Source organism: Trachurus trachurus (assembly GCF_905171665.1).
Source record: "Trachurus trachurus genome assembly, chromosome: 12".
NCBI classification, from domain to species: Eukaryota; Metazoa; Chordata; class Actinopteri; order Carangiformes; family Carangidae; genus Trachurus; species Trachurus trachurus.
In genome coordinates this window covers 14,977,354-15,002,764 of record NC_139908.1, presented here as the reverse complement: position 1 = coordinate 15,002,764, position 25,411 = coordinate 14,977,354, and the positions used below count along the sequence as shown (strand labels likewise).

General features: G+C 42.7%; 3 protein-coding genes across 4 annotated transcripts in view; 1 reads left to right on the top strand and 2 right to left on the bottom strand.

Annotated features, from left to right (window-relative positions):
- Positions 1-24,019, top strand: part of wdr70 (WD repeat domain 70) — a 48,410-nt gene extending 24,391 nt beyond the window's left edge. The window contains exons 14-19 of one of the 2 annotated variants that reach the window (XM_083983691.1): positions 6,356-6,456; positions 7,203-7,282; positions 8,954-9,070; positions 10,797-10,959; positions 11,663-11,780; positions 23,992-24,019. In XM_083983691.1, the coding sequence (XP_083839817.1) occupies positions 6,356-6,456; positions 7,203-7,282; positions 8,954-9,070; positions 10,797-10,959; positions 11,663-11,750 (549 nt within the window). In that variant the 3' untranslated portion in view covers positions 11,751-11,780; positions 23,992-24,019. Of the gene's footprint in view, positions 1-6,355; positions 6,457-7,202; positions 7,283-8,953; positions 9,071-10,796; positions 10,960-11,662; positions 12,635-23,991 lie in introns of those variants that run through there. The other variant, XM_083983690.1, reaches the window with a different exon arrangement.
- The window catches only part of zmat5 (zinc finger, matrin-type 5), a 346,127-nt gene that overhangs the window by 138,707 nt on the left and 182,009 nt on the right, over positions 1-25,411 (bottom strand). The window lies entirely within an intron of this gene.
- gdnfa (glial cell derived neurotrophic factor a) lies at positions 15,127-22,532 on the bottom strand. Its single transcript, XM_083983706.1, has 3 exons — positions 21,800-22,532; positions 20,643-20,873; positions 15,127-17,353 (listed from the first exon to the last, which is right to left on the bottom strand). Exons 2-3 carry the CDS (start codon positions 20,845-20,847, stop codon positions 16,794-16,796), a joined length of 765 nt encoding a protein of 254 aa, XP_083839832.1. The 5' UTR covers positions 20,848-20,873; positions 21,800-22,532; the 3' UTR covers positions 15,127-16,793.

Here is a 25,411-nt window from a genome sequence, read left to right as displayed (position 1 = left end):
ATGTGCAGTGTTAATCCAGGATGAAAAATTAATGGTAGTAATATATTGTTTGGGTGTAAGATGAGAGGAGTTATGGAGGGGGAGTGAAGGCAAAGGAGGAAACTTGCAAATTAGTTTGAGGTAAGGTTGGAGTAAGTACAGTAATGTGACATTTCTCTGCTGCAATTCCCACAAACCTTTAGCAGAAAAGCTATTGATACTTTTTAGTATGTTTTTAATAAATTGATTTCAATAACTGTAAGTAATTGAAATCAGTTTACTTATAATAAGCATGTTCCGTTCACATGCACAGACCTCAGACCCAGGAGCCGTTAGCGTACTGTGTACTTTACACTAATCCTGCTTTCTCAGAAATCCATTCTGTGAGGGCAACCAGCCATAGGTGCTGAAACGAAGGGCAGAGGTGCTGCTGTCTTCCATAGAAAAACTTTTGTTTCGTTGCTTCCTGTTTCTCCTCTGTCTCTCGTTCTTCGAGCCCTTTTCAACAGATTTAGCACTGTGTATCTGTAGTCATAACAGTGAGGGCTGACAGAGGCTAATGGCTTCTTACTTGGTCTCTCTGGCTAAAGCATGACACGTTCACATGGGCCATTGAGTGAACATGTTTGAGAGAGAGGGAAAAACACAAAAGCTGGGTTTGTGTGTGTATGTGTGTTTGCATCCCCATGCCCTGCCAGCCAGCTGCTGTTCACTTGCAAACCTTGGCACAGCGTCCACACTAAGTACACACTATGCTGCACAGTTGTGCTAACTGAGGGGAGGGGACTGTTTTGTTTGACCCCATTTCATCGGAGCAAAAATTTCATTTAAAAAATGACACATTTTCTCCTAATTTAATTTTTTGTACAAATATATGACTTAATTTACTTCAGATTTTAGGGTTTAGATTAATGCTTGAATGCACGAATAGCAATATGTCATGCAGCTGTTGAGTTCAAACTTGAGTGTAACCTTTCACGTCTGCAAACACCTTTTTACTGAGAAAGCAACACGGCCGCATCGGTGCAGACATCTGAAGTTAGAAGAGAGTGAAAAAAAACTTTACACTGCATTGACATTGGATTGACTTTGAATTAATTTGATGACTAAAAGTGCTAAAAATAGCCCTGTTAACATTAGTGTTCTCTATCGCTGCCAACGGTGATTAGAGATACTTTGGTGTACTTACCTAACAATCTTTGTGTCATACTAGGGTCTTACAGTATTGTTTGTGCAGGTGTTTCTTAAAATTCAAACCACATTGTGTGCATACACTGTTGGGTAGATGATGGTGGCAGTATACCTGTCCTCTCCTCTCCTAGAAAGGATGATTAATTGCCTGTTGTTTTGCAGTTATTGTTTTGTTTAAGAGGAGTCCACTGTATAACCAAAGCAGCTGTGACATTTGCACTCACCGTGGTGAAGGTATCGCTGTCGGCGGCATCAAGAAAAGACTCTGGGTCAAAGAGTCTGTTCATGGATGTTTGTCTTCTCTTTCACTTTACTGAAGAGAGGGTAAACATTTGGAAATTATTTCACTCGTTCCACCATCTGCCATAGAGAAAGCCTCATGTCGGTTTCACTGGAAAGACGGCGAGACCTCTTCCTGTCTGCTCACCCGTTGCGCTGTACAGAAAGCCACCAGATTTCCCATGAAATCCAACCCGGTGCCACAAAAAACAATGCAGTCTCAAGACTGGTACAGGCTGCCAATGGCCTTGGCAATAGTTTTATTTCACTTTATTTAGTAATGATTGTTTAATTGTGCATGTTCCCCTCCAAAAAGAATTTAACTTAAAATAATCTTTGAAGCCAACCATATATTTCAGCAGTCCTACATTTCTTTCTATCCATAAAAGCTGCGGTTTGTGTGTCAACATGTTGCGCTAAGTGGGAACATGGATGGAGCAGCGGCACGTTATACATGAGTCACAAACCGTTTGAAAACTTCAAAAGAAAATATTTATAGTTAATTGCTGTAAATTATTATGTTACTGCAAAGTTACATTGACATTTGAGTTTATTTGTGGGTGTTTTGACATTAACTGAACGAACAGAAACAGAGAGGTTTAGTGAAGTATGAAAACAGAGGTTTTACAGGATATGCTGATGGTTCCTGGCTGCCCAGTTGTGTAGCCTAAACCATTTTGATTCTCCAGATTGTTGGACTGATTATCAGATGCACACATTTGACAAAGTTTTCATGAAATTCATCCTCTGTATTCAGTCTCTCATCCCAACCCCCTGAACCAATCAGAGTGTAACTAGATGACCCTTATGAAATATCAATAGCCTGTTTTAACCCTGTTTTCTGCAATAATTCTGATGAGGAAAAGGTAGTTTTGTAGGTTATTGGTTTTATCTGGTTGACATGCACTCAGTGAACCTGATGAATGTGCTATTTACTATGTTTACATCAGCCATCTGCCTCTCAGATCACCCAAGAATTTAAGTGCAGTCTTTATAAAGTGGCGTACCAGACAGGCGAGTGAAAGGAAGGGCCACCAATCATTTCTAACTAAACAGTCTACATAACCCCAGACCTGGATTCTGGGGTGTGCATGAGAGCAGAGGCTGTTTCAGGGCCCATTTGGTAAATACTTCAGACACTCTTAAGCTTATCTGAGTCCATCAAAAAGGAGCAGGAACCAGGTGAGACCCTGTTGGCTATCAAAGCACTGAGCTGTTGGCTGGATTTCAAATGGAGACCAATGAAACCTGCAGCCCTCATGCACTCTCCGTTCTGTGTCTTCTGTATGTATTCACATTTCAGCCTCCATGCTTGTATGTGTCTTCTGTTGTTATGCATTGAGTGATTGCTTGCACCTGTCAGCTAGCATATTTGTTTTATACTGAAATGTAGTTTAAATGTGACATGATTCATGCCGTAGTATTCCATAAAACTCACATTAAACACACAGTGTTGTTTTTACTACTACTAAAATAACACAAAGCTAATATGAATGTTTGTGGTTGACTTGTGTAGTTAGTGACAGCATCATGATCTCACCCATCAAATGGATTTTGAAATGAAAACAAAAACAGAGCTCTGGTTTCAGTTTGGCGCTCAGCATTAATACAAAATCCTATCTGTTGGTGTAGGAATCAGGACTGGGAGACATGATGTGATATGTTATGATATGATTTGATATGCTCATATTAGGAATCTGATAATTTTGCATTTATGTTTGCACTTATGTTTTGCTCACAGGTCAAAGAGATAGGGGGAAAGTCAGGACAAATCCTCGAAAAACATGTTCTTGAGAAAAAACTGATCCTGATTTTCATAAGTAGACAATGAGTGATTATCTCTTCGATGAACCCTCATGGAGGTTAGTTTTTAGGGATGCACGATAACTCTTTTTTCCCACCAATACCAATAACCGATAACTTGCTGATTCTCATAACGGATGATACCGTTAACATTTTTAGTAGTTTACTGTGTATACTTACTACTAGTAAAGATGAATTAAACATTGTAGCTCTGCCTCTGACTTAACACAATAATATAACACGTCATCGCTACTGTAATTACAACAAAAACAAGAACAGTTATGACTCTTCAAAAAGCAACAATTATTGTTTCAAATCAAAGTAGGGGTTAGACAGACTGAAAATGAACTATAATTGGCTCTAGTAACGTCATTATCGTACTTATCAGTGTATTTGACAATAGTTTTCAGCCAATATCTGGCCAATAATCATCCATACCAAAAGTTATCGTGCATTCCTATTAATTATTAGAGGTGACTTTCCACCACTTTCACTAGTCGTTGTTGGCACATTCATTCTGCACCTTCTCGTCATCATGCTTGATAGCTGTTTGGCGCTGCTGCTCCCGGTGCTGTGCTCTTTAAGGAGGCCTTTGATATGAATGGTTGGTCTTTCATCCAAAGAAGGAGCAGCCAAGCTTGAAAGGTGGAAGGGAAAAGCCTTAAATCTGTTCTTTCTTGTGCATCTCACCAAGTAAATGTTGGAAGATGTGGAAGTCAGTCGTTCCAGTAAGGTAGTCCATTCTAATTACAGACTTCTCGGACATGTGCCCACTCGGTGTGTAGCTGAGGTGCTGAGAGTAGCGGTTTCCTTTCCCCCGCTGCATTCAGTTGGCCTGTGTAACCCTGTAAGTCTGTCAGGAGCGGCGCACATTTGGAACCACTCACCAGCGGCTAAACAAGGCACACAGCTGCGACTGTTGTGTCCCGCCGCTGCATAACTTTATTTTATAATGAGCGTACGTATTGAGCGAGTGGCTGTTGTCTTATTTATCCCTAATCAGCCTCTGGTATTTTAATCTGATAGGACACTGAGGGCTGCTACTGAAGAGCTGACTGATTAAAGTTTCCTCCTTCATGATGTGATGTAATTTTGTGGACATGAAGCATAAACAGGGGTTCCTAGAGTATAAACACGCTCCTCAGAATATCTGGAAAGCAGTCCTACTATTGGACTGGACTGGGCTGTGCTTGGCTGTGGATATCTCAGTGGATCCAGCTGGGGGTGGGCCTCACTGAACCGGGCTGTTTTAGGCAGCTCCGCTCTTTTTGGGTTTACGTGTTCGACCGTTGACAGAATGATTTGTTTTGTGTCTGAAATGGCAGTTTTCTGAGCTCGACTAGCTGTGCTCTCATTTTTTATTTTCCTGATAAGAACTGTTCTGTTTTGCGTCGCTCTGCTGCGCTTTGGGTGAATTGCTTGAGATTTTGGCAGTATCTGTGGAGTGTAACAGAATTCCTAGCTGTCGTCTCTGCCTTCCCTCTCGTGTGGGGACTGTCCGTGTTGCTTTAGCAACCCTGACAGGGCAATTTATAACTCATTACACATGTACACTGGAGCACATCCACAGTGGGTAGACTTCAATGGATCATACAGTACGTGTTGATACAGGTGTGGTGCTTTCTATGGTTTCAAATAACAGTTTTCTTGTTTAATTATTTGTTAAATTAACAGTTTCTGTGCTAAAATCTGTAACATTTTTAATAATTGATTTAAAATTATTTATACAATTTCCCCTTTCTGCCAATGAATGGGTACACGAAGCTCATGTTAAGCACATCCTGTTTAAAGCATATTCCAGATCTTTCATCAATTACAGTTAGCTCATGATCTGGTTGAGCAGATTAACACTCATCTGTCCCATGAGCCACACACACACACACACACACACACACACACACTGATCTGCTGGCCTTATAGTGTGTAGAAATTCACATGTGATGGTCCTGTAAAGTTTTACATTAGAGATTGTGAATTATTTTCAATACCCTTCTAGCACAGAGGTTAATGAATTAATTTGCACTGGAATATGATCGTGTTTTTTATGTTTGGTAGGTTTTGTGTGTTGGATCTGTTTTATATCATTTTGTCAAGTTATGTTTTATAGTTTTATTTAGTAATATTGAAAAAAAAACACAAACTAGCCCTCCTCACATTTTTTCCACGTATATGTACTTGTCAGCGTGTGTGTCTGTCCCCATGTGTTTGTGTGTTTGCCTGTGTGTGTATGTGTGTGTGCGATTGAGACTCCTTCCCCTGGTATCCTGGTAGGAAGCTGAACAGCTGGGCGCTAAGCAGCTTTCACCGTCACAGAATCTGGACGTCCTAGTCGTAGTCCTACCCCCACCCCCGATCCTACACTCCTGTCCCAGACCCCCGCCCCCCAGACTGCCTTCTCTGTTCCACATAAAGACGCGCCAAAAGCTCAAACACACTCTCTCCCAAACTGTTTCTCCAACTACAGGACATCCAACCACAGCAGATGTACTGTAGATGTGTGTAAATGATAACACTCTCACACACAAGTCATCATCGAAGGTTGTGATGCTTCATAACTGTGTGTGTGTGTGTGTGTGCAAGGAGACACGGCTGCAGGAAGTGGAAGTCTAGCACTCTACTATATCTCACATCAGAGACTGAACAGAGGGACTTCATCACTGTCCAACAACTGTGCTTGTATTTCTCCCTCTGCCCCTCTTTTGCTCTCTGTCTGTCTCTCTCTCACATACACACACCTCTGGATAAATGTGGTCACATTTGCCTATTGGCACTGGGCCATCTGTCACACACAGACTGAGGGATCCAGCCCTTATCCCAACAACCAAATATAGTCAACTAGAGCAGCAGAGCACACTGGGACTGATCCCTACTGTACCACAACCAACCTGGGTCACACATTCACAATACCTACTATAAAATGTGGCTGTTACCTTTTGTTAGCGAGAGACAGAAACATCCCTGCAAATCAGAGCTACAGAAGAAAGTTTTTCACTACCTGCTGTGAGCTGCTATTTCCAAGCATGACCTCATTTCTGCACATCTACCACCTTCAATTACTGTACACAAAAACATTTTACTTTCTGTGTGTGTGTGTATATTTCAGAGTGTTGTTCGCTCCCTGTGGCATCCAAAACTCAACCAGATAATGGTGGGAACTGGTAACGGACTGGCCAAGGTCTACTACGATCCTGTCAAAAGCCACAGGTATGTGCGGTTAAGACGTTAAGTTTGGTGCAATGTTATTTTCTTTTTATAGACAACAATTTTCCTAAGAGGACTAAAACCAGCAGTGAATGTATCCTATTAACCAGAGTTTACTCTCAAGCCATAGACATGCCATAGAACTATATTGGGTAAAAGTGTAAATATGCAACGAGCATCAACATGGCATCCAAGTACAGTTTGTTTTTGTCAACTTGTCAAAACAGCACAAACACACATGGACATGTGCCCAAAGCAAAGGTACCAACTGATATTAAGAAACATATTTTATTTGACCCTGATTCTTAAATTCAGCATCTTTTTCAGTGTTGAGCAAAACAAATACCATGAGTGCATCATGAGTCATTGTTGTTCCCAGTGTCACTCACTGCAGCACTATGGCTCTCACATACATAAAAAATATTTGGCTACCAAATGCTCTGAAGAAGGTCTTGTGCTAAAATGTGTCAGCGTTATCTGTTTCTGTGATGTGAACCAAGTAAAAGAGTGAAATGTGTTTATTTTGTCCTTTTTTGACTTGATGTCAATCAAGTCAAAAAAGTCAAAATGTAGGATGTGCTGCCCTTTCAAGTGTTTTTTTGAATTTTTTTGTGTCCAGCAGTCCGCCAGGAATCCCACTGTCGAAGCACAACTTCTCTTTTTTTTTTCCTCACAAAATTCACTCTTCACTTTCTTTCTATATGATACCATTAAACAACATCATTTGTAACCTGCTGACTCTTTTCCAGAGGGGTCAAACTGTGTGTAGTGAAGAGCAAGAGGAAAGAGAAACATGCAGAGACACTGACACAAGATTACATCATCACACGTAAGTTCTCCATCATCTGTGCTTACACACACACACACACACACACACACGCCAACATTTGTTTTATGCAGTGCTTCTAAGGGTAATAGATTTTGCCACTCAATGAACTTTAATTCTTATTCTCTGCCCTCTTGACTTTTTGTGCACGACAAACAATTACTGAAGCAATTAAAGCGAAGTGGCTTTCTCAAAGCCTTCCATCAGTTTAGTTAATCTTGCTCAGGAGTGCTCTTCACATAATATGCCTTTTTTATTAAGCATCACCAAAACAGTGCCAGTCATCTTCCAAGTGCATGATGTGACAAGTGGAGCATCTTCAAAAGTTTGTTCTCAGAGGCAAAGAACAAAAACCGTAACCCGTGTTTACATGCCAACTCACGCAAACGTTCAAACACTCTATCTCATACCGGCAGCTTTTTGAGGAATGAGAGTATTCAGTGCTTTCACAGGCTCATTAGCTGATGGGATAGGGTGTGGATGAGTGGACGAACGGCCGCAGGGCACTGTGCCACGCGGCGGCCACGTGGTCTGCACTCACGGTGGATCACGCTAGGAACAGCCGCCTCTCCCACCTCTGCTGGCGTGATCTGCCGGGTCCACACACAACCCCACCCCCCCACCCCCTACCTGTCATCCTGTCATATCACCAACACACGAGGCTGTCATCTCCTTCGTGCGTGCCTCGCACTCCTTTGCCCCCGGACTAAAGTCATGAACTCGCAGGGACCGGACAGCTGCCATCATCGTCCTCCCTGATTGGCTGCTGTGGCCCAATTCAGACACCATTTATTGTTTGGGCTGCTGCAGCCTTTTCAGATTCATCATGTGATTGCATTGCCATGCCAACAGGGTGTGAAGCAGGCAGGCATTTTGACTGACACAAGCAGGGAGTGACGCACTTGGTGCCCTGGCACTGGAAAATTAAAGGGGACAGGAAACAAGTGATGGCCCATTGAGAAAAGCGAGGGAATCTGTTAACAGTAACCTTTTTGCTTAATGTAGCGTGGAGGAGAAGAATTAACACTGAACAGCGACAGAGCTCCTGAATGGAAAATCACTTTATCTAGCCCTTTAAAAAAGTGTCTCTTTGTAACCCCTGAGGGTAAGAGCTGAGCACACACTCGCTTTACACAAACATTAATGCTCACACACACATAGACACACACTCTCTCTCCCTCTGTTTCTCACACACCTTCGAGGGCACTCATTCACACTTACTCATGCACACGTTCGCTCGCACACTCGTGGATTTAAGTGCTGGGGGCCTTTATTGTGATAGTGCTCAAAAAAGTGTGAAGAGTGGCAGAGTAATTGTCTGAATCTAAACATGGGGGATATAATGAATATGTTGGTGTGCACTATGGCAGAAAGAGTACACAATATGAGAGACGCTGCCAGAGATTAACAGGTGTGTGTATCTTCACATAAACACCTCACGTCCTCCGCAGGGTGTAGTAGTAGGTGAGATCGAGAGAATGTGTTTCTGTTTTCTGGAAACAGTTGTGAGTCTCAGCTTTGAATCTCTGTGTTCATTCACCGAAGTAATATACGTGGGTCGCGAACGCTGCACATGTTGCCAGGCCTGCTTGTTTGTGCGGCTGTGTTATGCGATCTTGCAGTTGGAGTTACCTAAGCAACTTGATTATCCGTGTTTACCCTGTGTGTCTCCAGCTCATGCCTTGCCCATGTTCAGAGAGGCCCGACAGCGGAGCACACGGAAACAGCTGGAGAAGGACAGACTCGACCCCAAGAAGTCCCACAAACCCGAGCCGCCAGTGTCCGGACCAGGTAACGTACATTTGTTTTTCTTTCCTTTCTTGCTTTTATTTTATTAGAAAAGAATAAAACCAATTAGGTATCAAAAAATGACAAGACAGAAACAAGAAGAGGATATAGTATCATTTAAATATGAGAATCTAATGAGGTATGGCCTCAGCTCTGCTTTAGTTTTTCCAGTGTATTATTAGTCATGTTTGTAAGTGGTTGAATACACGATTGTGTTTGAGACAGATGTACAAATCCACAGTTGTTGATCTGCTCAGTATTATGCAATCCAGCTGATGTCCAGAGCTATAACAGCTCTGCTCCCACTTGGCCCCTCAAAGTCTCATTGTAGCCTGCTGTTGCCTCATATTTTTTAACTGCGTGGATATAATAATGCATTGTTAACTTTCTCTGGGACCCGTCATCGGCGTGTTTATCCTCATACACGCATCCACACCTATACATAATCAAAGATGCTGTTTGAGCTTTGCTCCAATAAGCAAAGGCTCCAGACAGCATTTCCTGCTTGACTGTATTCCAGCTGGCTTAGTGCCGCCATGTTTGGTTGTGTCTTTTCACTTTCACTGTTTTTTCACTTAATTCTTCAGTACAATGTTCTTACAACAAACTAATGGTTCCACAGTGAAATGAACATGCTCTCGCTTTGATTGGAAAAACAGGTCTAAAAATTAAGATGGAGCAAAGCCACGTTTTAAAAGGAGAATTATGAAAAATGTTATGAAATTAGATTTAAACTATTCAAAAAACTCTCCCAAGGCAAATAAAACGTTTTCAAAGGAAGCTTATTTTTAGGTTTCTTTGTGGCTTTATAGGTTAAAACCACTGCACAGCTAAATAACATTATGTAAAGATTGTCGGAACGGTCCAATGGTAATGTATATAAGTATGGAAACCTAGTTTGAACAGTCTACAAATTAAAATTCAGGTCACTTGCATGAAAGTAGGTTTGACTACTTGATAGCAGAGTAGTGATTTCAAGACGACAGGCTGTCTGTTGTATTGTTTATTCTCTTTGTGAATCGACCTGCATAAGTGCAAGGTAATGCTGGTGGTTTGCTGAATGCTTACAAGCAATGGAAAGAAGTGCCTCTCAATCCCCAAACAACCCTACTGCACAACTACAGCAGGAAATCCCTGTGTCTTTGAGTATGCGTGTGTGTGTGTGTGTGTGTGTGTGTGTGTGTGTGTGTGTGTGTGTGTGTGTGTGTGTGTGTGTGTGTGTGTGTGTGTGTGTGTGTGTGTGTGTGTGTGTGTGTGTGTGTGTGTGTGTGTGTGTGTGTGTGTGTGTGTGTGTGTGTGTGTATGTCTATCTATCTCAACCTTGATCTTTTCAGACAACCGTAATAATGTCCTCTCTGGAAAGCAGGAAGGTTTTTCCCCCCAAAAGCTCCATTAAGTGCAGCCGAGTCCTGCCAGCAGCTCCGACGTACTGTACAGTAACTACAGCAGAGATCACTGCACTGCTTTCTCAGACAGGAAAGAAACAAAACAGAGCAAACCCAAAGTCATAAAAAGCTCGTAATGTGATAACCTGCTGCTGTAGCATAAAGTCTTTGTAACATTTTTATGAAAAATATAAAACAGTATTAAGTAAAGAAATAAATTACAAATGAGATATTTCAGTAGACCTCTCTACACTACACTACAGTACATCTGCTAATGTGGAAGAATAAGTTAGTGGTGGTGTTTTCTGTACATAAATCTAATGATTGACTGCGTGTGCCGACAGGTCGTGGAGGCAGAGTGGCAGCTCATGGCGGCACTTTGTCTTCATTCATCGTGAAGAACATCGCTTTAGATAAAACAGATGACAGCAACCCACGAGAGGCCATCCTGCGTCACGCCAAGGAGGCTTCGGAGAACCCTTACTGGGTTGCCCCGGCGTACACAGAGTAAGAAAACCCTCCTGTCTTCATCTTCATCCACCTTCACCGTTCCTTCCTCTTCATCACTCACTCATCTTCTCTCGTTTCTGGTGCTTCCTCTCATTAGCACGCTGTGTAAGCTGAGCGCTGGCCGTGCCGCTCTCGGTGTTGTGATAGCTCTAGGGTTTCTTCCTACTGGTGTGACACATAAATGTTTAAAGGGCTGTACAGTTTTTACAGGTACAACGGCAGTAATGGACAGCTTTAGATCACAATCAGACTCAGACAGCTATGTAAGCACAGAACAAAGCCGTGGGCCAAATTAAACAGACTGTTTCACATACAGTACTGCGAGCAAACTATTTTTAGTTCAACATACTGGTGATGTACATTGTAGTACAGTATGTGAATCAGATGACACACACTGCTGGTCACTACTGTGGCTCCCCTTGCTTGGCTTGGAGACAGTAAGGTTTTTAAAACAGGAAGTTAATACTACTGAAGAGCAGCAACGTGGAGATCAAGAGCTCCTGTACGGCCGTCTGCTTCATGTAACATCTGCAGCCTTCATCCTCACTTGGCCTGTGCAGAAAGAAATTATGTCTGAAGCAATAAAATTATATTATCTAACTTCTTAAAGCTGTGTCATCTGGTTATGTTCTTTAAATTACAGCTCATTGCTTTGCGCTGAAGTTGTTAAATCGTTGCTTGCTTTTGTGAATCCCTGTAGGACGCAGCCGGAGCCTGTGTTTGCGGAGGAATCGGAGGAGGACGAGGAGGAAGACAAGGAACCAGCGTGGAAGAAACGCAAGATCTGAAAGGTTTCATCAGCAGGTCTTTTTATATCGGTCAGTTGTGAGGGTGGGTTTGTTGTTGGTATTTTCAAAACTGTAAAACCACAAGGTCTCAGGATCAGTCACAGAATGCAGAGTAGCTGTCAACAACTCAGCATGAAAACATCAATTAAATCACCAAATTGTAGTGTGTCTTTCCTCCTGCTGCGTCCAGGCCACTGTATTCAGCATATAAATGTGCAGGCATTTTAACTGTGCAAGCCTGATAGGATTTTATACAGGTTTATTTTCCTCTCATTGCAATTCATCAAACCACCGGAGGAATTTGGATTTTTTATGCCTGTTTTGATTGTATGAACTTTATTTGCATCGTTTCTACTGGCCTCTCCTCCCACATCTTCAGAGTTTGCTAATGCCTCATAAATCAGCTCCAGATTTTGTGGTCTCGTTCTGTTCACCAACTATGAAGTTTGCTGGTTTGTAAAAAAGTCAATTGCAATGAACATGCATACAAATTTTTTTCTTTTCTTTTTTTACACACTGTATTCCAGCTCGCGAATTACATAAAAGGAATTTATATTCTCATGTCAAAGAGTGAAACATTTTATCCAAAGTGAAACGTGGAGTGACGTATCTGTTTTTACCAGCTGATCAAAGGGATTCTCCTGCCAAGTATCGTTTTTTTTATAAGACACTAACTCAAACCTGCAGATACATGATCCACCCAGATTGGGTCAAAGCCGCTGTTTTGACACTGTCTTGAAGTTTAAAGTATTTACAGGCTACATTTTTCATTGATCAGTCATCGTTTTGTTTAGATTTACTAATCCTAGTGGTTCTTCTAATTCCAAATATCTCTCACGAGCACTTTCTCCTCCCTAGCGAATTGAAGTTGGCTCAGTTGACGTCTTTAATTAGCTGATAAAGACAATGAGACTATGAACCTTGAGTTAAGATTATAAAATTACCTTGAAGATGTAGGATGAGGTTTCACGCCCATAATCCGGTCCGGTTGCTTCCATGCTTTGCTGTTTAAGATTAAAACATAGGTGTGGCCACATGTGATGATCATTTATTATTGTTTGTTGTCATTGCAAAAACAATACAAATCCAGAATCCCTTGAATAACCTGTGTAGTATCAATAAATATCTTAACTGACAGAGAAAACCACCACATGTAGATCTAATGAAAGCCATGTTTGTGTTCTTTACACATCCTCCAGATTGCAACCTTGGCCCACAATATGTGAGTGGTCTTTGTTTTTCGAGTACAACAACAAGGAAGTCACATGGTTCGTGTCTCCGCACAAACTTTGAATTGTACTGACACGATGATGATGAAAGCCCCTACCAATATTTAATGTTACCTTTTATCATGAAGACAATGAAAGTCCTAACACTCCATATCTGTGCGTTTAGCTGCCGTCTAAACTCGGTGACTTACAAACTGTATAACCATCATACAGTATGTCATTCCTCACCAACCAAAATTACAAGCAGACAACTGAATGTCTCAGTGCCCTGGAAAACATGCTGCGGCAGTAAAAAAAAAAAAAAAATCACTAAGAGACAAAGAGAAATAGCAGGACGAGGAATATGGGAGGACGACAATAACGAGTGATGTTTTAAAGAGCAGCGAAACTGGAGAAGGAGAGGAGATTTGCTTCATGGGGGAGAAGCTGATGTTAAATTCGTCTTCATGACCAAGTGATGAATCAGTCTGCATGAGGAGAGCAGAGGCTGACCTCCAGGTACCCAAGCTTTCAAGATGCAGCTTTGACCTATTAAAGGGGCAGTTCACCCAAATGAGAAAAACATTTTCTCGCTTAAATAATCCGTGATGATCAGTCCGTGTCTCATGCATAAGAGATGTGAGTTGGTTTTGCAGCTGTTCACATTATTGAGACGTTATATTCAAGTCACAGTGCCAGGGCCAAGCAGGTTATATTCTGTTGTTTTCTTAATGCTTAAACAAACATAATGCTAAAGTAAACAGGATAAACCACTTCCTAAAACACAAGTAATAGCCTAGTATTTACAGAGGTAGGAGGAATAGAGGAGGAATATATAGCACGTATACTTCATGCTTTGGCTACACAGTTATATAGTTTCCATGGAATTTGAATCACATCACAACACATCCTTTTGGACACACGAATGAGGATGAAAACAAACTCTTTTTGACGAAGTGTTTTCACAGCCTTAAAAAACAATTAAATGCTCAATCATTCTAATGGTCAGCAGTCTGACTCCGCAGAGATTAACTCAGACAAATTAAACCCAAATGGTCCCTTAAAGCACCTCGGCTAACTCACCTTGATCCCCTGCGTAATGACTCACTGTCTGCACCTCTGCATTTACATATCTTCTGTGCACAGTGGAAACATTCTGGAGCGCCCTGATTTACAGCCCGGTGGCGCTTTACTGCTCGCTTTTGTTTACTGTACGACCCTGGGCTGGTGTTCAGGAATGCAGAACAGGAGGGGACGCAACACGGTCGAGGCCATCTCTCAAACCATCCTCGGAGTCCTCCCTCGTTTCACCCACATTTTCATCCCCCCAATTTTTTTTTTTTCTTCTAAAATGATGCTTGTGTAAACACATCCCAAGCAAATTAGCACCATCTGGGCCCCGGTGGATTATTGTGCATGGCAGAATACCAAGAGACACGCTCATTTAATAGAAACAAGTTTAATTCTGTAAAAAGTTATAAAATGAATATTGTACAAAAATAAAGTTTGCCGAGAGCTTTGGTTCTGTAACACAAAACAAGTGAGACGACATGACAGGTTGTGTTTTTTTTCACAGAGGTGTTAACACAATAAGGAGTGAGAACAAATGCAATCCTTTTCTTCTAACATTAACACTGAGGTTTCCTTCGCATCTTTACCTTTCGCTTGTCTTCTCGTTTAAAACCGGAGGATGAGTCGCCAAAGGAACAGTTGAGCAAACAGTGATGAAGATGAGAGGGGGGCAAGTGGTCACAGTTTACACACTTTAATGTATGGTACTCAGGAGTGGCAAGGCGCTCCGAGGCTTCTGGGAAGTCTCCTAACTGCACATTCTCATCTGGAAAGGCTTATGCACAAATCAGTTGTTAAAGGGGAAGATGATCCAATTGATGAGGTATGCTGTGATAAAAGCTAAATTTTTTTTTTTTTTTTTTCCCTCTCTGTGTAGTGTTTGGCCTAAATTCAGCTTGATGCAGTGGATTTGTTCTGTGTGCAGAGGGATTACACAGTAAAGCTGGCTTGCTTGCTTGCTGCTGGGTGGGCACAGATACCTTGGTCCCTAATCCGTGCTAACATCAAGACCTACCCGAGGGCTGTCTTTGTTCCACTTAAACGATCCCCTTCGCAGGGTCTCGATGGGCAGAGCAACATGCTTTTACAGACCCTCCTGTTTTCCTGCATGTATGTTTCTGCTACGTTTTTTAGGAATAAACTTGGCTTGAGCAGGTTATTACATGCAGACGGCGCGCTGAGCCTAGCCATCGTCTTACGCTCCTTTGTCCAAACGTCTCATCTTCAGATATTCACATCAGTTTCCTGATGACAGCCGCTACAGTAGCTAGATCTTCCTTAAACTGCCTTCACCAAAATGCCTTTGCCAGCGGGGATATTTGGTTAAGACTCATGTTAAAGGATCACTTTCAAATCCCCTTTCAGGGAGCAAGACCCGTCTGTCAGTGCCGAGACAGAAACACAGGCAGTCCCGTGAACTTTAAAGCCTATTGGGACAGTAACCACTGCAAAGCCTTTTGCTCAGACTTGGTGCCGTGCCAGAGCGAGGTTTCGGATAACGTTCGCTGATAGGCAGGTATTCTAGCAGCTTCTGTACTCTGTGACTCAAAGGATTGATCCTCAAAGGCACCTACAGATCCTCAGAGAGACGACAGCTCTCCCTTTGAGATTTCAACTTAAAAAAGACGTGATGGACATTAAATCTATTCCTGATTTGTTAATTTAAACAGCAGCAGATAGTCGTTGGCCTCCTTGTAAACATACAGTAAAAATGATGTCATAGTTGGATCGGTGTGTACCTAGGTGGCGTGAGGAGAGGGAAACATCCCAAGCTCCCCCACCCCCCATCACCACCACCACCAACTTAGTGTGGTCACATTAGTGAGAATGAGGTGAATCTACCTTTAAAACAACAGATCGCTTAAATCAAAAATCTTCAATTGGTCCCCTCTGCTGTCTCTACCTACGCTCCTTTGACTTGATTGCTACAGATCTTTTTCTTTTTTCTTTTTTTTTTCTTTTGGACTCATCAACTGAGAAATCCTGGAATCTACGTGAAGCCAATAAATGTTATTAGGATGTGTGTGTGTTTGTGAGTTGTGGATTGCCTTGTAAGATTTTTTTCATGAGAGAATGCTCCACTTTGGCACCATCCAGGACAAACAAAGCTTTTAAATAAATAAGAAAAACAACAATTTCTTCTCATAAAATGGATTGAAATAAATAACAATAAGTTAATTCCATCTTAATAAATATACCTCTTACACACACTTGTATGCATATATATACTATATATACGTAGATGTGCTGCACCAAAAGAAGTCTCCGCTGAACCCCGATGTGGTATTTCTCATCACTTGGCTCTGAATGCAAATGTCAAGAAGCAGACTATGCAGTGGAAGTGATTTAGACTGCAGCTGAATATACTCCTCAAGTCTCTGTGTTTGTCTGCAGTCTTAGGAGCCAACCATGGAAAAACTGATGTTCCTGGGAAAATGAATTCTTCCAACAACAAAAAAAAATTAATAACCCAAGCCAACTAAAGTTATTATCTTTTCTCTCACCTTTTCAGACCGCACAGTAGGCGAATCTGGAAGTGTAACAATATTGATGCTTCCGCAAATCGGTGCACATGTATGTCTGAACTGGAGGGACTGTCAGAGTTAAATGTACAGTCGCCCATTCAACGATACACCTCCTCTTTGACCTTGTATGCCCATTTCCAACAGCGATCCCTCTCTCTGCAGCAGCAGCAGCTTGTAAAGGTGATCCTTAGTTCACTGTAGCTGGATGATGCTGCGTACGTCACATCTGTCTGACCTCCTCAGACACAGGCACATTTCCTCGCAGAATGCTTCTTCAGTGTGTGATACACCACGTTGTCGTCCAAGAAAGACAAGTCATCGTCGAACGCGATTGGTCGACAGCAGGTGCGAGAGGGCGTGTCCTTGTCCAGCTTCTTGTTGTGTGTGAGGTTGTTCAGGATCTTGTCATAGTTGGTCTCGGCCTCCACGCAGGGGCCGCTGCAGTAGCGGAAGATCAGCTCCTCTTTAGTCTGATAGCCCAGCCCCAAGTCCGTCACGTTGAGGTGGACCTCCTTCAGCAAGCAGCCTCGGGTCTGCACCGATATCCTCTCCCTCTCCCTCCCCTTCTCGCCTCGGCCTCCTTTGCTGCCTCGGCTTCGCCCTCGCCCCCGCCTCCTGTCGCCATGTCCTCTCCCCTCGCCTCTCGTGCCCCCCGTGTTTGCTGCTCCTCTCTGTCTCTGCTCCCTCCGTCCCCTGGAGCCCCCGTCGGGCTCCGATGATCTCCGGAGTCTGCCGATCGTAGCCTCGATAAAATCCATTACATCGTCAAACTGATCTGGATAGGGACCTGCGTTGTCATCTGCAAAACACAGAAGTAGAAGCAGATTGACTTAAAAAAAAAATATCAACGTCATACCTGACCTGGACACTAAAGAACAGTTCTCAGAAACGTCACCTCAACAACAGTCAGCAACAAGCTGATCTTAGATTTACTGCTTTCAAAGGATACACTGTGTGAGCAGATAAGATAAAGTCATGAAGATGTTGGTGTGTCAACAAGAGGTGCCTTTGCTCTCCCCAGTGCGGGATACTCAGGCTATTTTTATCTAATGCTGTACTTCTATAGTGACAATAAACATCATAATTGAATCAAACTTTAGAAATCCATGTGGGGGGAAAATGATCGGTATGAAAACATTGTAAAACCACAAGCAAAACATGCTTCTATTTCAGTAAAAACTGTACTCTTAATGAAGGAAAATCACATCCCATTATGAATGAATGGATAAATAAGGTATATAATGTATTCAATCTAAGTAATGTTTACTTTAAAGGAATAGTTTGACATTTTTGGAAATAGGTTTGTTTTCTTTCTCGTAAGGAGTTAGATGAGAAGATTGGTTGTTAGCGTAGTTTAGCTTAGCTTAGTTTAACACAAAGATGGGAGCTGAGGGGAAAGTAGTCAGCCTGACTCCGTCTAGGGTAAAAATCTCATTAGTTTCATCCGTACAAGAAAAACCAAAGTGCAGAAACAACAACTTGCCATTTAACGGACATTTATGTAGCAGACTGTTTCTTGGCTCGGAGCAGCAGCTTCCTGTCTCTTTTGCTTGCCTGGCAACTGCTCAGCCGTATATTTCACTGACAGATAAGACAGTAGTATCGATCTCCTCATCTAACCCTCTGCCAGAAAGTGAATGAAGCGTATTTCCCAAAATGAACAAGCAGAACTCAATAAATGCGCTTCTGCCAATTCTGTTCTTCAAACCATCTAGACCGAATGATGTACACTGAGCGTGCTCGTGCTCCGCCAGCACATTCACAGAGAAGCGGACAGAAGAATACATGCTGACGTAAATGCAGACAATGTCCATAAATACTGAGAAAAATGTGCAGATCAGAAACGGTGCATGCTGATTTATAGATTAGTCCCGGGTGGAGGAATGCGGTGAGGAGTCCAGAGTTGTTCATATGGACGTGCAGGTGCCCTGCTCTCACTCCCTCTAACACGACTCTTGGGAGGATGAGTTGGAGGCTAAAGGTCAAAGGGTGTTGTCAATTCCGTTTTGAGATTCGCTTCACCCAGAAAGGGAGGAAATATCTACATCTGCAGGGATGGGACGTGGCTTTTGCATCAATAACATGACCGGCATGTCAACACAAAGCCCTGCCTTCATTAGGTTTCCATCTCATAAAGTCATTAAAGGTATTTCAGGAATTTCATGCAGCAGTTTCCTGCATTGATCCAATTGGCACAGACCAAATAAAGCCACCAGCAGAGATGCAGTGGGACATTGTTTTCAGTCAAATCCTTGATGGATCTAATTTTAGAACTTCAAAGGCCTAATGAAAAGACACTTTGAGTCATTTACATGGAGCAGACTGTAGTCGGCTTGAAACCCAAAACATGTACCAGCACAGCTCTCCGCCATCTGCTCGGAGGAGCGGCAGAGGCCGGGCCTGACTGAAAGCCTTGGACCCTCCTTTGTTACACGTTGATTCTATTACTGGGAGAAACGTCACTCCTGCTCTCCAACGCCTGCGGGCCAGGCAGCAATAAACTATGTATGAAGATCATGAAGACATATTGTTCTGAAATGAATCGATTGCTCCGACTCGGGTTACACTGCCCTTGTGTGTCTATGCACGCTTGTGGTTGCGCGTTGCCGTGCTGCTTGCGTGGACCGGCGAGGTTCGGTGTCTGGCAGGTGGCGTTGTGGTTAACACGGCCTCTCTGTTTCAGTGACACCTAACTCTCCTCTCCTACCTGTTCCTCTGGCAGGAGCAGGAGAACGGGCCATCTGATCCGCCTGCTCTCCACAGCTGAGTGAGCCGCCGCTTGTGTATCAGGTGAGCCAGGGCCAATCTGTTTAGACACACCTGCCCTTTGATTTAGACACCTCCTATTGTATGTCAACTGACAGGCAGGGTGGTTACAGTATACACCTGCTGACAGACTGAACTGGTGGCAGGAAATGGTTTGATTCACGATGAAAACCGTGCCATAATTTTCCAAAGTTAATGCTAATTTCTTACCATTTCTTATTCCACTATCAGGATGTACATGTTCAGCTGCTGTTGTACAGTTTAGCATTAAAACGCGCTCATTATCTGATTTTTACATTCAAAAACAAAAGACCCATCGCCCCTTGGGGCTACAGTGTTGTTTACACTTTTGGTGCATAGTTAACTGTCTTGGGTTACACAGCAGATCAGTGATGTCACGGCGATCCAAACAGAATATGAGGTGGCAGCACAAACGTTTGTCTAAATGTTCCATTCCTTATCTAGTTCTTGGCAGCGTTTTACGTCTGTGTGAAGATGATGCAGTGTCACATTGGTCCAAACAAAATAAATTCCTGCCCACTGTTGCTGTTAAAATGAACATAAACACAGAACTCTCACTTGATTCCTCAAACTTTCCGGCGTTGTCTGGCCTCTACCCTGAAAATCCCTATGACCTGGCACGCGCTGCTGCCGTCTTCTTCTGAAACATGCCTTGATCTCTGACTTTGGGCAGACAGGTCTCTGAGTCACAGTGAGCCGGAGGTGAACGTAAACAAAAGGGAAGGAGGGAAGGAAGGGGGGGGGGGGTCAGCGTCTGCTTGGAATTGGAGCCGCTCATACTTGTATTCATGTTGCTCCCTTGTTTTGACATCAGCGTGATGTAACACACAGCAGCAATAAAACACAAATTAAGATCTTCCGTCTGATAACCTGCCCGTTATCAATGTAGGACTCCACTGGTGGCTCAGCCCACTGGATATCACCTTACATGCTGTTTCTCAAGTGTAATTACTCAAGGAAGGCCAAATTATTTGGCCAGCAAACCAACTGTGTAAGATTCATGTCTGAATTGCCCCTGGTTTAAAATGTAGCCTAAAGCATGAGCCTGTACTTGCTGCCAAATACTCCTCCCAAGAGCCAAGCCATGGAGGTGGATCACAACAAAGACAAAAACATGTTAGATTCCACCTCTCACTTTACATAATGAAAGAGTTGTTGCATGTTGTGTTAATGTAGGTCTGCACAAACGGCACAGATCTATGACTTGACCCCAATATGGGCTTATCACCTTCCATTCAAACAACTATCAGGGTGATTTCACTTCACAATGAGATTTTGTGAAAACATGCCATGTGCCTTACATTGATTCTCCATAGAGATCTCCTGCAGGTTGTGGTCTTCACGCTGGAACACTCGCTCTTCGTCCTCCACTGACAGGGACACTGAATCACTGTAGCTGCTGGGGAAGTAAGTCCTCTTGGCTGGCTGAGTGTTTTGGTAGAGAGGCCGTGTAGCAACAGAGCTCAGGAGCAACAAACACGTGGCCAAAACATCCCATAACTTCATCTTAGACTCAGTTCCTATGAAGAAACCTGCAAAAAATTACAGAGGGGATATTGTTGTTTAAAACAGAGATAAAACAAACTGGGAAGAAAAAAAATCAAAACACACTGTGGATATAGGCCACTGTGTTTATAATGAAGTCAGCAAGTGTTGAAGCCAGCCGTACCCTGACTCAGTCTGTATTAATAACTGTGCCATCACATGAAGAGACAATGATCTTCGGCGTTGTCTCTGTCTCATAGTTGACTTTGCTGCATATATGAATATCAGGGTGAAATTGCCACTTAGTTTTTATTTTTAGGAAAATAAACTTTAATGTACCTGAGTCAATCTAGTAAGTAATGTGTAAAATAATGCGTAAAATCGTGCGTAAAAGTGCCGCATTGTTTTAAAAATTACAAAGATAAACCATGGTTAACCAGCAGCCTGATGGTCAGACTTATTAGGATTATGAGATGATACATTCCTGTTGTTGTGATATCGGGAGGGTGCGCCTTATACACACACACACACACACACACACACACACACACACACACACACACACACACACACACAAACACAAACAAAAATGCGTCGGTTAAAGCACGCACCAAAGCGTGTTGGCAGCGATAGCCTAAATAATGGTGTGAGTTGGCCAGATGGCGATCCCCAAAGCTTACGTGACTCTTGTCTAATGGCATGTTGAGTCTGCAGTAAACCTAAACAGCTATGCATGGATAAATACTGGGCTTAAACATGCTATGCAAAAAGAAAAAAAGAAAAAAACAAAACACATAAAGTCCTGATAACTGTCTTTACACACAAGTTGCATTTCTCATTTCGCTTTCACCGAAAAATTACTGGAGAGACGCGTGCGTGTCCTTTGCGCGCAGATAATCTACGGGTATGAAAATGTTTTATCACACTCTGAAATTGTAAACAAATTACACTGCTTTTGCTTTATGCTACTTACCTTAAATATGGCCCATGCAGACCTGAAACTCGCTCGGCTGTTGGTGTTAAAATCCAAACAGAAAACTCGACTCATTTAGTGTCCCAAGCTGATTCAGCTGCAGTAAACCGTTCGAGCAGCCACGATCCAAAATTTAAATTTTCTAGTGAGTTCAAATTCAGTTTGTGTCCAAAAAGAACGAAGAAAAAAAAACCTGGAATAACAGCAACCAGGTGCGTTTTCACATACTTCGATCCAGCGCACCCGAGCGTGCAACCATGTGTCTCACCACACTTTGGAGTCCAAAGGTAGGTGTTGAAGAGAGCCGACCGAGTGCCACTGCGCCTTTACGGGGGTACAGTTGCAGTCGCTGATTAATTGGATGCTACGTTTCCACGTTGGAAATCCGAGAGAGATCCACCATCTCCGACTGAAGGGAGTCCAATGAAGACATCAGCGTCTCCGGCGCATAAGTGAAGCGCAAAAGGTGCGCAATATCTGCTCTCCAAGAGTGCAACAAGCTCGTCTCTGTCCCTTGGTTAGAGGCTGAGCAAAAAAAAAAAAATAGTTGAAGCGCCTTTACATCCACAACTGCGTGACAAAAATCATAGTCAAAACAAATTTAGAGTATCTTGACATGATAAACAACACACATGAGGGTGTTTACTCTCCATTTTCTCCGGGTCAGGTATAGTGTCTACATGCAGCTCGGACGGTTTCCACACGCGTTGTCCTCATACTGGACTGAGGCAGGACAGATGTCTGCGCATAACACCGCACCGGGCGCAGAGGGCTGTTTGGAGAGATTTATAGTTAAGTACGCTCTGACGTTTGGGGGCAGTTGGTGTCCGCCCCTCTTTTATAGATCCCTGCAAGAGCAAACAGTGAATAACAGAGGTCCACATATCCCTCCAAACCACCCCTGGAGCCCCGTTTGGAGGAGCGCAGTCTTCAGATGTCTTGGGGATTATGTCACACATCCTGATGTCCTCGGATTAGATTTCAGTATGCGGAATGCGATTTGGAGATGTTCTGTTGAGATGCATGTTTCTAACCTGATCTCCGCGCTCTGTGCGCACCGGTGTCAAGTTCCGTCCGATGGCTACACACATCTCAAATTTAAGAGTCCCACTTCACTTGCTATTTACTAGAACATATTTGTTAATGCGCGAGGAGAGCTGGCTATTTAGGACCGCTGTAGTGCACACTTTGATTTTTACTGTATTGGCAAATATGTTGGCTTTTTGTTGTTGTTGTTTCAATGTGCGTACACCACCTCAGATCATCTGGTTATTCAATCAGCAGGTTCTTGTCAAGGTGAGCCCCAGGCAACGGCGCGCACACCACAAAAGGAGGACTCAGAGATGTGGCACCCAAGAAAGCCTTTCCATCAGCCCCCGTGATTTACAAGCTGAATCGGCCTTTCATCTTCTGCTAAAACTTCATTCCACGAGTTACCCGCGTCCTCTTAACAACTAAACTCGTTTTGTCTTCATTGCCAAGAGGAGAGAGACTCCTTCCAACAACTCAACACTTAATTTTCCCAAGAGGCAATTCTGGTTTTAATTTAACACATGAGCTGCTAGAGATGTCTGTTCAATAAGAGGATGGAAATCCCGGCAGTGACACGTTAAACCCACTCTGACTTACCTGTTATTCACCTCGCACTGAGACTCCTATTTGTTTGCTCTTGTCTGAAACGTCTTGTCAATACATGTTTTTCTTTCAAGCATTTCTCCATGCCCTGCCCATCATTACTGAGTCTGTATGATGCTGAGCCAAATCCTCATTGTATGGATTCCTTCCTGTCTTGTTCTCACAAAATCTAATTGTGTAGACTTCCAACTATTCATGTCTTATTTGATACACCCTCTTCTGTCCATATAATTTGTTTTTGTCCGGACCTTGATGATAACTTAGTCTCTCTTTTCAAAAAGAGCTTAATTATTTTTTTACACAGTGACAGATTTGATTTGCATGACATTTAATCATTATAGAATAGATTCCTCTCATTGGATCATTAGTTGGACTGTATAACGAGTTCATGTTTTGAAAATAGAGATGCCCTAATGTTCTCTACCTCATATAGCTACTGAAGTTTCCCCACACTGACTGAAGCCACTGTTTACTTCTCATATTGAGATATGACTCAGATGTACTGTACATGAGCTGTTCTGTCACAACTGAAACTGAGCCCAGTGTCTGTGATTTAGGTGTCGCAGCAATCCTTCACATCAGCAGCCATAACTCTCCCTGCCCTCTTCATCGCTGAATCATCACACCAGTTCGGGGGTAAGTGATGACAAAGTGGGCACAGAGCACCACAACAACTCCAACATTTTAAATGTGGTTTCATAGAAATATTATACAACTCTGGGAACCCTGATGTTTCCCTGCCAGTGCATGCCAGGATAGCCTCCAGGCTCCCGTCAGCCCCAACAGGAACAAGCAGGTAAAAAGAAAGAATGAAAGGAATCGGTGCCTATATAAACAAGCTAAGATGTATGAGTATAATATGAGCGGACATAAAGTGGATTATTATGAGACACTGAGTCATTTAAAGGCAGAGCCGGTGCTGCCAGAGCTCTGTGTGGTTCTTCAAGGTTATTTAAAGTTCCACAGTGCAACCGAGAGTCATGTGTTCTCGACTATTGTCCAGGGCATTTACAACCACAAAGAGAAAACCAAACTTATTTATGTGTTTGATCTACCAAACTCTTGGACAATAACTACTATACTTGCTGTGTAGTATACACCAAATATATTAGATTGTAAAAATATATAGAATAATTATATTACAGCACCTGTTCAGATGCCAAATGCATGAGAATTTAAATATATATGTAGAAATCTTGATTATGCATACATGAAGATAGATGGATAGATGGATGGATAGATAGATAGATAGATAGATAGATAGATAGATAGATAGATAGATAGATAGATAGATAGATAGATACTTGACACGATATGCTCAATATACACATACAAATACAACATTATACCCATTCAGTATACATTAGGTGATATCCCAAAGGTGGTTCTTAGAGGTCAAACAATTAAGTAATTAATCACAATCACTTATTTTTTTTTCTGAAGAAATGCTTAAAATTCATCAGCTTCCATTGATAATAATATGTTTGTTAGTATATTAAATGGATGACTGACTGGTTAACTGTGGCTGACCTCACAACTAATGTCACTTGAAATGACATCTCAGCCCGGTGCAGGACACGGGCTGCTCAGAGATAAGTCACACAGAGGCCGTATTGTTTATTGATATCTGCAGCAGTGTCACCAAAGGATTCCTCTGTGACCCTCCTCTGTCTCATCCAGACTGAGTTGTGAAGATAATGGTCACCGAAAATAGAACAATCTTAAGAGAGCTCCTTTATGAGCGGGCCCTGCACAGACCGGGGGCGTCAGAAGTCCCCCAGAGCCGAACACTCGGGCGACTATGATAAATATTAATTTGTTTGGAGGAGAAACATGAGTAAGCTGAACGAATCATCACCACGTGGGGTGTGAGGAAGAGACACGTCACCCCCCCACAGAGGGGCTCCTTCTTTCATTATTTGCACCACCGACGGGACAGGCTGCTCAATTTTTGATGTTGAGGCTCCACAGAGCGAT